At 33.5% G+C, this 14,342-nt stretch overlaps 2 protein-coding genes across 4 annotated transcripts; one reads left to right on the top strand and one right to left on the bottom strand.

Annotated features, from left to right (window-relative positions):
• Window positions 1–384: 384 nt before the first annotated feature.
• LOC131937639 (cysteine-rich hydrophobic domain-containing protein 2) lies at window positions 385–7,748 on the bottom strand. Its single transcript, XM_059295230.1, has 6 exons — window positions 7,629–7,748; window positions 3,874–3,928; window positions 3,508–3,663; window positions 3,348–3,404; window positions 3,115–3,174; window positions 385–2,672 (listed from the first exon to the last, which is right to left on the bottom strand). Exons 1-6 carry the CDS (start codon window positions 7,742–7,744, stop codon window positions 2,622–2,624), a joined length of 495 nt encoding a protein of 164 aa, XP_059151213.1. The 5' UTR covers window positions 7,745–7,748; the 3' UTR covers window positions 385–2,621.
• Window positions 7,749–8,018: 270 nt separating this feature from the next.
• Window positions 8,019–13,208, top strand: LOC131937505 (uncharacterized). 3 transcript variants are annotated; one of them, XM_059295001.1, is made up of 4 exons: window positions 8,019–8,405; window positions 9,690–9,842; window positions 10,473–10,509; window positions 11,982–13,208. In XM_059295001.1, exons 2-4 carry the CDS (start codon window positions 9,729–9,731, stop codon window positions 12,842–12,844), a joined length of 1,014 nt encoding a protein of 337 aa, XP_059150984.1. In that variant the 5' UTR covers window positions 8,019–8,405; window positions 9,690–9,728; the 3' UTR covers window positions 12,845–13,208. The 3 variants fall into 3 exon arrangements, with proteins under 3 accessions (XP_059150984.1, XP_059150975.1, XP_059150991.1); XM_059294992.1 differs by having other exon boundaries at window positions 8,019–8,409; XM_059295008.1 differs by having other exon boundaries at window positions 8,019–8,441.
• The last annotated feature ends 1,134 nt before the right edge of the window (window positions 13,209–14,342 follow it).

Here is a 14,342-nt window from a genome sequence, read left to right as displayed (position 1 = left end):
GAAAACACAGCTCAGAAAAAAAGACTTAAAAATTTGAGAATAAATAAAGCTCACAAAATGGACTCAGAAAAAATCCACAGAACAAAAGTGTAATACACGCATGTTTTAAAAACAACTTTTGCACACAAAAATTCACCTTGAAAACTTAAAGAAATACAAACAAACGAGCCGGCCCGCGGCATAACATACGCCGCTATTTAGTTGTTTCTAATTTTCAATAATTCATAATTTGTGAATTCGACAGTACCAACGCTGACACTGAAAATATTTCTTTAAAACACTATAAGTAGCTCGTTAAGGACCATAACCCCCCCCCTTCCTTCCCTCCCCCCTCCCCCCCCCCCCCCCCCCCCTACGGCTCGAAGAAGAGAATTATATATATAGATAGATTAAAGGAAGAATGCCAGAAAAAAATCTTAAGAAATAAAAGAAACATGAACACCTTTGGAAAATGAACATACAGAAAGAAAAAAAAACAGAATTTATAAAAAAATGTAAACAAGTTTAGGCATGAAACAAATCAGATTATTAATTTAAAAATTAAGTTCAGATTTGAATGAAGCAGATGTTGTAACAAAAATATTATCTTAAATGTAGTATACGAAGTTTATGTTGGTTTCCTTCTAACATTTATTCATCACAAGAACATTTTAAACCAAGATTTCTGTTGCCTCACTATGATGTGCATGAGAATATGTAAAAACTAATTATACAATAGTAAGAAATTATTGGTGAAATACATGGCATTCTGCATTTTTAATTTCAAGCAAACAAAAATATAAAAGAAACCCACACCTCAGCATATTAAAACTGAAGAAAATATCTGCAACTAATATGATACATGCTTATATGCAGGCGAAATTAAAATGATATAAGCATTGTTGCATAAATGATTATTGTGGGGGGAAGGGGAGAAGGGGCAAAATTTATAATGTTTATGTGTTTATCTCTGACATATTGATATGAGTAGCTTACATTAAATATATAAATGTAAATATTTCACTTTGACAATTTCTGTGTATATTAATAACACAATTATTCAACAAATTATTTCAATGTACAACTTCATCTTCCATATATTTCTTTGAACAAACCCTTGAAAGAGAACTACAATTAGCTGCCTAAATCCAGGGACTCTAAGAAAGCACAAGAATTGATTAGTTGACAGCAGAGAAAAAATTCAAGATTTAGCAGGAATAAAAAAATCACATAAAGAATTACAAACTAAAAAAGCTACATGTGAGAGCTCATCATTCAGGAAATGTGAACCGAGTTCATAAAAAACAAATTACATTTTTGCTTCCAATTGTACAAACAAAATAATGCTCATTGCTTGAACAATTACAAAATTTCATTTAAATTTACTATAAAAATACATTGTTTTTATATCTCATGTATTTTTTTTCAGAGGACTAGACATATAAAATAACACCCCCCTAAACTTTAGAAGTTAAGAAGTAGCTTTAGATACACTTACCCTATATTAACAACACCTGGTATAAAAAAACAACCCCCCAGTTTACAAGAAGAGATTGCTAGGTGTCAAAATGCTGTATTTTGACTATTTAACTATCTGAGTTTTTGCTAAATACAATAAAATTTTGTTGTTTGGCACATGAAAGGCATAAACACAAATATAATTTTTAAAGGATTTCAGTTTGATTTGTGCCTTTTAAAATAAATGGCTGATGTATACATGAATTGTACAGTTGAAAATATAAGTTACAATGGTTCAAATATTTTGCATTGCTTGTGTCAATCCCACCTCACAGACCAAAATATACAGTCAATAGCTTTGAGGAAAGTCCAGAGAATATTGATCAATATGAATTCTGCTTGCTTTTCACTGAGTCACATATTGTACATAAAAATATTCAAGATTTCATGACTAGTTAAAGAATATATAATAAATTTAAATAAATATGCATATTTTTTAAAGAAGAAGAATTTGTAATATGAGTAAAAATGACAGAAGAATAAAAATTATATTATTTTGAATTGGTCTCAATAGAGAGCCCATATTTTAACTCCCCTTTTAACAAAAACTTAAATCTTTGAGCTCTATTGCTAGCGTACAGAAGAAACAGCACTAGTAAAGAGAAAAGTTGTGAATAAACTAATCACTTTAACAGACAGCTCCTACACCTAGCCAGTACCACACCCTCAACACAGCAAGACAACCAGAAGAATAAACTAACAAGAACATAGGTCCTACATCTAGCCAGTACCACACCTCAACACAGCAAGACAACCAGAAGAATAAACTAACAAGAACATAGGGTTACATTTTGTAAAACACATTCTGCTCAGCTCTTTTCAAACCCAGAAAAATTGAACAGGTGATAACAATAATAATAATGAAACAATAATTAAAGTGATACATGAGTTATTGATGAAATGTTACAAACATATATCTTGATGATTCATTAATTTGTTTTCCAAAAATGTGTCTTATGTGAATGAGTAAAGAAAAGTTGTGACCGTCTTCAGATGAAAGGAGATCAAGGAAATGGGTGATTTGATGTTACAGAAACTGGAATGCAAAGTAAATCATCTAGCCTTGATTGTATGTACACTTAATCTGGACAAGTAATCCGGCTGACTTGACTCAATCTCTTGCTCTAATCGGGTCGAAAAATTGGCACTTTGGGGATAAATTCCAAAACCAATACCTGAAATTTTAAAAATATGACAAAAATGTATATTCTTCTTCTTTGTAGTTTTACAGGGGATTTTCTCCAACACAATTTAATACAATATGTTACCATCTTGTGTGCCATATAGCTTGTTGATTCTGACTACAGCTTGCTTTTCTTTCTGAGTTTACTTCTATGGCTTTTGTCCACGCAAAAAAAATCCGCAAGGCAGCAATGTTTTTTTTTGGAGTTTTCTGGATGGGTTGTAGTCCCCAGCTATGAGCTCATCTACCCAGGATATGAACTTGGGACTTAGCAATCAGACGTTCTCTAACCCTACCATGTCGTCCTCTCAAAAATGTTGATAATTTTTTTTTTTATTTTAACTCAAAAACTTAAATATTCAATCACCAACAAAACTTTTGAATATTCTAATTCTACTACCAACCAAAATCTAGATGACTCTTCTAATACTTACATATTCCATCATACTACTGGAATCACAGCGCTGCTTATTCAATCTCCAATGTAGGCCCAACTGTTAAAATTAATATTTTTAACTTGACATAAACTATTTTAGCAGAATATTTTTTTATCTAAGGATCTAGGAACAACGCGACTTTAATTTAATGTAGTATCTCAATAACTAGGAAACTGCGTAAATGTATTATCTTGTAAGCTGCAAAAATGTTGTATCCAATTAGAACCTACTTTTTGATATAAGTGACTGTTTTCCCAATCTAAAACTTTCTCCAGAGAATGGCGTGTCTGTAAGTAATAAAATATTAGATTAAACAGATTTTAAGGACTATTGTGACGTCAAATATTGCAAGTTTTCACATTATTATTAAAAGCTAGAACTGAAACCTACCCTTTTACTTAAACAGACCACTGGCCATAAGGAACAGCCCAGTGTACAACAGCAACAAATGCACCCACAGAACAGCCACTTGACATTGACAGGGAGAGCCTTGCGCAGAACATTGTTGATTCTTGTGATGGTTGCTTTAAACTCCTCTGGTGCTACCTTTAAAAGCCAAATTAAAACTATTAACTCTGCTGTGGTTTTAAAACATTTCCTAAAAGCCATTATTCTCCTTTAATCTAAGACTAAAACTGGTGCCTTAACATTATAATAAACATTTGAATTGAAACATTTCTCTAACTACTGTTATTCCTGTAAGTTCTTTTAGAACATGTTTTTTTCAGTGTTTCTGTCAATAAATATTTTTCATACCTTTGCTGAAAGACCTGGAGGGAAATCTGTTTCAAACTTGTTACTTAAACCAAATCTAATGAAAAAAATGGTTTTATTAGTTTACAGTTAAACATGTCATCTGTTTCAAACTTGTTACTTAAACCAAATCTAATGAAAAAAAAATGGTTTTATTAGTTTAAAAACTTGTTACTTAAACCAAATCTAATGAAAAAAAATGGTTTTATTAGTTTACAGTTAAAATTGTAATTTGACATTATTCAGCATAACTCAGATAATAGATTTTGTTTAATTAAATGGTTCTTAAGGCTCACTTAAGTTATCTTTTAAGTGGTTCAAATCTCTGGCATAAGGTGGGTTAAAACCACAAACTGAAAGTCATCTCACTTTAAGTTACAGTTATAGGAATAGGTGTTATTTTATGTTTATAATTTCATGTAATTATTAATTAGAATGTCTCCTGACGCTAGATGGCAGAACAATCATAAACAAAAACATTTCGACTAGCACATGCTCATTCGGTTGACAAAACACTGTGAACGAGTCGTCTGTCGCTGAAATTTAATGTGATGACAGTTTTTAAAAGATAATAAAATAGATATAAATTTTAATAAACTATTTTAACCTCTGCATGAACAAAGCTTTGAGAATATTGCACCAGTCCTAAACCTGGTATGGGAGGAAGGTTAGATTTATTTGAAATGACATTTCACTCACTTATAAATTATCAAATTTCATTGCTAAAATAACTAAACTGGTTAATCAAAAGTGAATAAAGCGTGAATATGAATATCTTTAAAAAGTTTATATATTTTTAAATATTTAAAACATTATTTCTTTCTTGTTTAGGCCTATCCATAATACTAAAATACAGACAGTGAAAAGAATACTTAACCAGATTATGAGTATATCTGTTCAATTATGTTTTAATGCTGCATCGTAGAGTAATACCTCCACTCCTCCCCCCCCCCCCCCCCCCCACACACCCAAACACTTCACTTGAGTGAAAAAAACTAACATTTAGATAATGGCTAGAATCAGCCTTTTTATTAATATTGATATCTGTTTTTTTTCATTAATTTTTAATAAGTGACTACACAGATTGCCGAGCTTTCCAAGTATTTTTTTAATTCCGTAGGAGCATTCTAAAATTTTGGGATTTGTCATCTTCTGATAAAAAAAGCTTAATATTTCATTTGTTAGCACATCTGGTGTGGTAGAGTCAATAGCGCGGTAGTTAAGTACATAGCCCTGGAGCTACTAGTTCGATCCCAGAGTTAGCAGGACTGGCGTACAGCGCCTTTTGACAATTTATTTTTTCATATTGAAATTGAAAACGACAAGTGTAAATGTTTTTTCTTAGAATTTTTTTTATTTTTATAAAATTTCCAAACTTAGTCACTTGTTTGATTGCTTGCTTAGGCCTAGATTCTATATTTTCTATCCCACTGGCGAAAAATTCCACCACGGTCAGCGGGGTCATTGTGAGTTAGCAGGCCTATAGGATACATCATAGAATGAACACAAGTTCTCTTTGAGATTGTCAGTGTCTTCATTTCTCTTGGCTGCCCCCCCCCCCCCCCCCCAATCCCATTCAAGCAAAAACAGACCTACTTCTGGTCATTTTTGTTTAAGTTCACATAGGCTTATAGACTTAGATATACTACCACTCATGCTAGATCTAGATAGCTCTAGGAGTATGATCTGACCAACTAGATCTAAATTCTTTTTTTAACCTGCGCCTACCTTGGGTATTGAATAAATTTTATAAAACACTTAAACTTTATGTCAACATTGCATTGCTAAGAAGACAAAAAAAAGTCGGCAGTCCTGATATCTATTTTTTAGATTGTGTGCTACCTAGAGAGAAGATTTGACGGACCGTAGAGCTATCCGCGCAAATGTGGCCTAATTTTTAATTAATGGATGATATTTAGAATCGACCCTTTGGTTCTCGGACAGATCGTCCCCCCGGCATGGCCTCAACCAACCGGCGGGCTCGTTGCATTGAGTTAAATATAAACTCAAAACAATAATATAAACAATCTCCTTTTAGGTCGGTCAGGCCACATACCAGGCACGCACAGTGTTGTGTGTCGTGCCTTAACCAAAATAAACTATCTCCCTTCATTATCATTAGATATATTTAATTAATTAATTAATTAATTTGCTAATTATAAAATTATGTATGATGCTATAGAAGTAGGTAAGTATAATTTTTTACTTTGTATTTGTACTATTAATTATATTAAAGAACATCGTTGTTTCAATACCACCCTCTCCCCTTCTTGAGCTCAAAGTTAAACTTTTAACCCCGTTTGTAAAGACTAGCGGTATGCTGTAAGGCGGCGGGTGGGTAGGGTATATACTCATTGGAAAAAAAAATCCTCCGTGGTTCGTGTTATTGGCCTTGGGCCTTGGGTGACCGTTGTTGGCACTTGCTGTGAGGGGGAGAGGGGTGTGTGTTATACTCGTGGAAAAAAAAAATGCACCGTGGTATTTGCCTATGATGACGTTGTCTGCGCAAGCGGGAAAGGGGGGGGGGGAGACGTTTTTTTTTTTAAACCAAGAACTAGGCGTTTCAAGGCAGTAATGAAAATCAAGGACTGGTATATCCATGATGTCGAATTTAACGAGTGATGCTTGCTGATCTATCATCATACGATTGCTTGGCGATGGGAATCTCGTCAAGCTCAGTTTACATTATTAACAGTGAACTATTGGGATGTTGTCTTGCACAAAGTAACAGTACCGAATGTAGCACTTAAAACATCGAGTGCATCCCGCTCATTATAAATCTTTGAAATACAAGTTATGGATAGTCCAATAGGCAATAACTACTAATACTTGAAGGACTGCCAGAATATATGCATTGTATTATAAAATTAATCATTACGATATAACTAAAATGTGCATCCAAACATGTTTAGGCTAATGGGATCTGCATTTAAATAAACAAAGTCAAATACCTACCCCATTCAGTAGAAATATTAGGATACTTTTGCATGGTAGCACAACGACATTTTTTTTAGATTTTGTAATGAGTAGCCTAGTAGTGCATTAAACAAGAATAAAGGGTGTTACTCAATAGCAATGACAATAATGAAGTGCCAGCTTCAAATGACGGCTTCCCTGTATTCTTCGACTAGAAATATAGCTCCGTCGTTTAAATGACCCCACCCCTCCACCTTTTGCCTAGTTGAATATAAAGTTACACTTTCAACCCTGTTAGGATGCGTGAACTACTGATGACCTAACTACTAAAAAAAAATCTATTTGGTGTTAAATTCCCCTCCCTACACATAGAAAAAATGGCTTTCTCTACCCTTTTTAGCTCCAAAAACGCCGTGTTTACGGGTCGCGTGACGTCATCGTGACGTCAGCTGCCAACCAAAACGCGTTGAAAGCACGCGTTTGATTGGTTGGCGGCGGATACTATGAAATATCAAGGGTTTTCTCTAAATTTTTTCTATTTAATTAATAATTAAACTTCCTAGAAAAATTTTGTTTTAGAATTTTAAATTAGATAGATCTAGATCTAGTACTATTACTAAGTAGATGAAGAAGAATCTAGGTTTTATTTCTAGATCTAGTCTAGATCTAGTTCAAAATTAAACTTTTAACAAAAAAAAAAGTCTAAAAGAAAAACCAAAACTCAAAACATTTGATTTTCTTCAGTGATTTCAAAACATCCCAATACCTTCCAATATAACTTGTAATAAATACGATACCGAAGTATTTTAATATTTATAACTGCTGCTTATCTGAATACTAACATTGTAACGTTTCCTGCACCCCTTATTATAATAGGATCAGGCACATATATCGTATAGTTGTCTATATTTTCTTCTTCGTCTTCTCTTTCTTCGTAAATTGTGTCAAAGTCAGCCATTGTTTACAATAACTTCCTGAATTTTATGCCCGTTGGTTCAACTTTATAGTATGTTTATATATAAGAAATTAAAACTGAATATAAGCCTTTTCTAATCATTTATTGTTTGTAAAAAATATTACTATATTTATGTTATAATATTCAAGCACTAATCATTTCAAATAGTGCTTATATATTTATATCAAAGAAAATAATTTAAAAGAACATGTTTGGCTTGAACTTCGATTTTTTCTATGGCCTTGTGACTGGAATTTTTGGATAAGTTTTCCCCGGGAGCTAGAGAGCTCCAAATCCAAAATAACCTGTGCCTTCTTTTGAATAGTAGGATTATAACACCACTACTTAATTTGTAACAAATGGTGTATTTTTCTACATATTCTAGATGAATAGGCACAGCAAACAACATTCTTTGTCAAATAACAGTCCTTTATTTTAAAAATAGCATACAGTCGACTAGATTAGCTGTACCCGCTTCAAATATTCTTTTGAAAGTTTATTGCAAGAGAAGTTTTTAGACGGTTCCTTTCCTCAACTTTCCTGACTCTCACATTCTTCAGTATACAATATTTTTAGACAAGTCAAGTGGCTTTGGTCAGTGGTTTGAGTTTGTGGCTAGTAGAGGAAGCAGCAAAGCAAGCTAGGACTAGATGTAGATCTACTTGTTGGTACAGTTTTCAGTTTAATTTCATTTGTCTGGGTAAAACTCCATTTTAGCGTATTTTATCCCCGCTTCACGTTCACCTCCAGTTGAGCGTATCTTATTATAAACACAACCAAAACACACAAAATCGTTAGGAAATCACTCGGCCTATTTCTTTATGAATTTTTGGTTTAGTTTTTTTTTTAATTAATTTTGTCAAAACTTGAGAAAAATCAAAAATTTGGAATATTCTCAATTTGAATATTGAATGTGTACTAGATCTAGATCTAGTACTATTTTTTTAGATGTAGATTTAACTTTTTTTCTTTCTTGAAAATATGTTCGTGTCAGTTAAGATTTTCATGGCAATGGGTAAAGTATAAAGTATGAACACATAATTGCAAGGCATGATTCTATAAATTATTACCTTACATGAACTCACAATGACCCTAAGCTATGACGTATACTGATAATTAAAGTCAATGTGAACTCATGGTGAACCCTTGACCATGTAGGGATTTTTCTCACGCCGACGATCACACGCTATTTAATTGGAACTGTAATGCTGATTTATAGTATTTTTTACCTTTTCTAATTAAAGCGATTTCATAAAAAATAAGTAGATCTATATCTATCATCTATTGATTCTAATTGTAGTGTTATCCTAACATTTTTGTGTGTTTTGGTTGTGTTTATAATAAAATACGCTCAACCGGAGGTGAACGTGAAGCGGCGAATAAAATACGTTAAAATCGAGTTTTACCATTTGTCTTATGATTTTTGGTTAGTGTTATTTATTTAAATAAAATAGTACTTTAATTATTTAAAGTAGTTGTTAGTTACTAACTTAGTAATATACTCATTTAGTTACATTCTAAACAACATCCGCAATATCGTCGAATAAATTCTAGCAAGCAGCTAGATATCTAGAAGTAGAATATACTAGATTAATACAAAATTAATAATTATATTATAGGCCTATTAGTTTCTATGGGACGGTGTGGCCTAAGTGGTAAAGCTCTACGCTGCTAACATGAAAGTCTTGAGTTTGAATCCGGGTCCAGGTCAGTAAAATGTCCCCTGAGTCCACCCAGCTCTGATGGGTATCTAACACATGTTAGGGAAAGTAAAGGTGGCTGGGCAGAGTGCTGACCACACTACTTCTTAATATACTAAAGACACAGAAGTAGGTGAAATCTACTTCACTTGATCCATGGACCATCAAGTTAGAAAGGGAATGAGTTTTTTTACATAGGGTAGGCCAGATTCTGTTTTACCTAGAGTAATTCTTTTTCATTCAAATAGATTATTTTAAGTCAAGACAAACAAGTTAATATAATAAAAATGGAACTTCTTCAAAAAATGGATGAGGCTTTGGCTAAAGGCTTGAGTAAAAAAGAGTTCTTCAACCTGGTTGAACTGGAGTTGAAATGGGCCGGGAAAATAGCAACGGCCCAGGTAAATGTAGACTTACTTTTTAAATATAGGTTTAACAGGTATGCTTCAAATTTTTATAAAACTGCTCAGTAGCCATTAGAGGTCATCCATTTATCCATTTATGACGTCCAAAAAAATTGACTTTTGTGGAAATAAGTGGATTTTCATGGACGGGGGGTCCAAAATCCAAAAAAATTGTAGACGTCATAAATGGATGACCCTTACTGTAAATATCTAATTGAGTAAGTATAATTTGTTTTGTTTTTCATATTTTGTTTTTAAATGTTGTTCTTATTTGCTTAGGGAGCACACTGCAAAGACCAAAGGTAACTGAGCTAAGTCCTTAGATCTTGAAGTTGCTTTCATGCTTGAGTCCATGATTCTCTCAGCTCTATCAAGTAAATTACTTGATTCATTGATAGTAGGCCTATAGAGAGCACAATTCCTAGATTTGAAGTCACAAAAACAACTAGCTATTTCTTCTGCTCATCTAAAAGGATATAGACATATAGTGATCATTTTTCTATTTTAAAATTAGGAAAATTCTTAGTTTACTTATATTATTTTTATAATTTTTGTTAGTTTATTTTTTTCAAAGTCAAGGGAAAAAGAACATAAGCCTTCACCTTTTTTCTTCTTTTTTTTTTTCAGAACTTTTCTGAAGATGGATCTCACAACTCAGTAACCAGTGAGTGCTGTGATTTTTTTAAAGCTTTCATTAACATAGACATATAATAGTCAGGAGATTAACAATAAAAGAAAATATGTGGCTTTTTTGCGCTGCATGCTCATTAAGGTTATTTTCGTGACTATTCTTCAATGATTAAAAGTAATAAAAGTGTTTAATGAATAACTTAAAGTGACCTATGTGATAAATTAGAGGCCCTAGTGTACAACTAAAATAGATTTTCTTATTTTCTCTAATATTAGTGTTGGCTTGTGTTTTTATAAATACTACATAAATTAAAATGGTTGAATAATCTGTATGGCTTCCTTGAGCCACCCCACTTTATTGGGTACCTGGAAAATGAAGGGGCCTGACCATAGTACTAACCCTTAACTCTTCCTTAATGTGTTAAGTTAAAAAAACAGAGGAACTTTCATAATTTATCTTACTGACGGATAGTCAGGTTTAAAAGAGTAGCTCTTTATTAAAGGCTTTCATTCTGTTGAACCAAAGTAACCAAAATCCCATTGTTTGATTGGGCTGAAATTTGGCACAATGCAAGAAAACCTCATTTTTAATCTAATTAGATAGACAATTTAATCTAAAAGTTACTAAATTCCATAATAAGCGTTTAAAAGGAGAGATACGATAAATTTTTTTAAAATGATGAAAATTGAACATAGGTATTATGTTACAGAACACGAGCCGATCCACGGCATATCATACGCCGCTATTTAGTTGTTTTATTTTCTACTTTTCAGTAATTCATAATTTGTGAATTCGACAGTACCAATGCTGCCACTGAAAATATTTGCTTTAAAAACACTATCAGATGGTCGTTAAGGACAATAACCCCCTCCTTTCCCCCTACCCCACCCACCCCCCTTGAAAGCAAACTCCTTTCAGTTACCTCCCCTAAGTTTAAAAATGTTTTAAACTACATTATCTGCCCCTAATAGCCGTCACTAAACCCGGCTCTACAATTGTAAACATTTAGCGTGAACCACAGCTCACCAGACCATGTAGGGGTGGGGGTGGTAGGGAGCGCTGACAGCTTGGTGTTTTCTATCGTCTCCAAGAAGAGAATTATATATATAGATACACCTATCAGTGACCTCCCCTTGAAAGGGAATATATTCTCCATAAGTGACTGCCGGGCTTTTATTTTTAGTCCCACCAGCATATGTTATATAGTATCATATAGTTTTCTAAGATTAAACCATGAAGAACATGCAGAAAGAAAGAAAAATTGTTACAAATCTGGAGAAAATTTATCAAAATGAGTAAATTTTTTTGCAAATAAAATTTGTTATGTAGGCAAACTAAATTTACATTTTTTTTTTTTCATTTGTGACTTTTTGTAATTTGTGAATATAACAAAATCCTTTTTCCTTTAAAAAAAACTGTATGTCAGATTATTTTTTATTGATATGCACTGAAAAGTAGTTTTTAATACTTATCAGTTTACATAGCATTGCTTTTTTTGTTTCCAGCATCTTTTGACGTCATCAATATGTTCCATGAGATCCTAAGCCAAGTGAAGGAATATAGTGGTGAGCTACAGAGAAACAGGGATGCTCTTGAGCAGAGTAATGTGTACCACCAGCAGGCAGTCCAGTTGATATTACGATCACAGAAGCTTGAACTGGATCAAATGTTCCTGGAGCAGAGCCTCAACTCTCAGAAATGTATTGAAGAAATTAAAAATGATATCGAGGTTTTGAAAGACTCAAAGTTGGATTCACAAAATGATTCTAAATATTTGATAATAGATGCTCTAAAACACTCACAGCAAATAATTCTTGATTCTTTAAAAAAGTTAGATGATGAGCTAAATGAAGCAAGGAATAGTCAACATAACATATTTCAAAAGGATAATGCTTACCTACAAAAGAAACTAAGAGAGCTGGCAGGATCATTGGAGGATAACTTTATTTTATTGAACAAAAGTGTCACGGCCCTGAAAGATTCCATAAAACATATGGAGAAGGAACTCCATTCTATAAAAACAGACTTTCACAGCCTGAACAGTAATTCATTAAGCCACAGCGAGGGGGGAGCAGATGGCCAGGAATTGAGCAGGGAGTTTTTTAATGCTCAAGAAACTGAACAACCTAAGCCGTTAGCCAGTTTTAGCTCTAGCCTGGACACTCTGTTTGAAGCCACTTACAGTGTGCCGTACCATTACCTCCAATGCCCAAAATTAAATATCCCGCTACTTGACTGGTTGCGAGAACTGCCGTTGGTCAAAAACAAGCCTTCCCTTCTATTTGTTGTCTTCTTTGTTGCTTCTTACGTGTTTGTATACCTGACACTACTATCCTCAAGGCCCAAGAAAAGATGGCTCAAATGGTGATTAGCTATTTCCTGCTCTGCTTTAAACCTCATTGAAATTTGTTTTAAAATATATAGCAATATATATAGCAATTAAAAAAAAAACTTTTTTTGGTCTAGCCATTTATAATTTGTGATAAAAATAGATAAATTATTGAAAATATGTTAAGAAATAATAATGTATTATCTACAAATACAACCATTAATTCTTTATATAATAGTTTTCAATTTTTGCACTGGAGTACCAGCTTGCCATTTTAAAATTATGTTGAGATCTTGTTGATGCTGAACTGTCTTTTGTTGTGTTCTAAAGACATTGAAACCTTTGATTGTCACTAAACAGTTAATATTTCAGGAAAATAAAATTGATACAACTATTTCAAAAATGGTTTGTTGGTTGATGAATGTTAAATTCATGCCACACTTTGTTTAATTAACTAATTAGCTAGTTTGTGGGATGGTTTAGCTCATGACTGCTAACCCAAAAGTCTCTGATGGTTAGGATACCAGGCATCGAGTCTGTATGATGTCCCTGAGTCCACCCTAGGAAACAAATACGGCTGGGCATAATGTTGACCACGCTATCCCCCCTGTATGCCGAGCTCAGTGAAACAGATGAACTCTAAATCATTTGCCCCATGTGTTTTAGGCACAAAGGGAAAAGATGATGAAAGTAGTTTTGAGTAGGCCTTATAATAGAATGAGTACCTTGTACTATTGAATTAAACATGACTCATGTGACTGCTTTGGTGTGCATCCAAAAGAAATGATGCAATCACACAACACATAAAATGTTTATCATTTGATTGCTTGTTTCATAACACTGATATCATTGTATGACTCTTCAACCTAACTTGTTTATACGTTTGAATCTAACACTCCTGAGGCAGAGTTTGCGTGTAAAGGGGAACAACCAATGAAATACCGAACTCAGAAAAAGCGAGGAAGAGTATTGAAAGGGGGTAAACAAAAAATTGATTTTAAATATTAAAATATTTTTGCTAAATTAATTTGCAGCATCCACGAACCGATCTCTGTGCAGGTATGTTTTCTGTCGCTATGCCTACCCTAGTCCTACCCTAATTACTTATCATAACTCTATCCGTAACTTATTCATATCTAATCCCTATCTATCTCTAAACAACGAGAGAGGGAGTGCAAAGTCATACTACATGTGGGGGGGGGGGGGGGGGGTAATGGACTGGTGTGGGATAATATCCTGCTACCATGCTGCATACAGCCCTTTACTGGCAGTGATCAATTTTAAAATTATAACTTTCATCATGAATGTTAGACACACCTTTGTGTACGGGAATATCGCATATAAGAATAAATATATGCCTGACAACCAAATTTGAAATTAAGCCTAATGTTACCATTGAAACAATTTCTTAAATTGTAGGCAGCGCCTTCGTATGTTATTAGTCTCGAACTCATGATGACAAAAACACTGCAAGGTGTCGTCTCTCTTCTCAGTGGCGTCACTAGGTCGGGTGTTACCTGGTGCAGTTCGCACCCTC

The sequence above is a fragment of the Physella acuta genome, unplaced genomic scaffold (genome assembly GCF_028476545.2).
Source record: "Physella acuta isolate Inbredline_101_S28 unplaced genomic scaffold, ASM2847654v3 ptg000017l, whole genome shotgun sequence".
NCBI classification, from domain to species: Eukaryota; Metazoa; Mollusca; class Gastropoda; family Physidae; genus Physella; species Physella acuta.
Note: the sequence above shows the minus strand (reverse complement) of the source record. Positions and strands in the feature narration are given on the sequence as shown.

What these genes read in the sequence shown, in the direction of transcription:
- LOC131937639 (XM_059295230.1), bottom strand. Translation starts at nt 7,744, where the DNA reads ATGGCTGACTTTGACACAATTTACGAAGAAAGAGAAGACGAAGAAGAA. An exon ending in CTCCAGGTCTTTCAGCAAAG is followed by an intron (nt 3,664 to 3,873) that starts GTATGAAAAATA and finishes TGGCTTTTAAAG; the next exon opens with GTAGCACCAGAGGAGTTTAA. An exon ending in TGGTCTGTTTAAGTAAAAGG is followed by an intron (nt 3,405 to 3,507) that starts GTAGGTTTCAGT and finishes TATTACTTACAG; the next exon opens with ACACGCCATTCTCTGGAGAA.
- LOC131937505 (XM_059295001.1), top strand. Translation starts at nt 9,729, where the DNA reads ATGGAACTTCTTCAAAAAATGGATGAGGCTTTGGCTAAAGGCTTGAGT. An exon ending in GGAAAATAGCAACGGCCCAG is followed by an intron (nt 9,843 to 10,472) that starts GTAAATGTAGAC and finishes TTTTTTTTTCAG; the next exon opens with AACTTTTCTGAAGATGGATC. An exon ending in ATCTCACAACTCAGTAACCA is followed by an intron (nt 10,510 to 11,981) that starts GTGAGTGCTGTG and finishes TTTTGTTTCCAG; the next exon opens with CATCTTTTGACGTCATCAAT.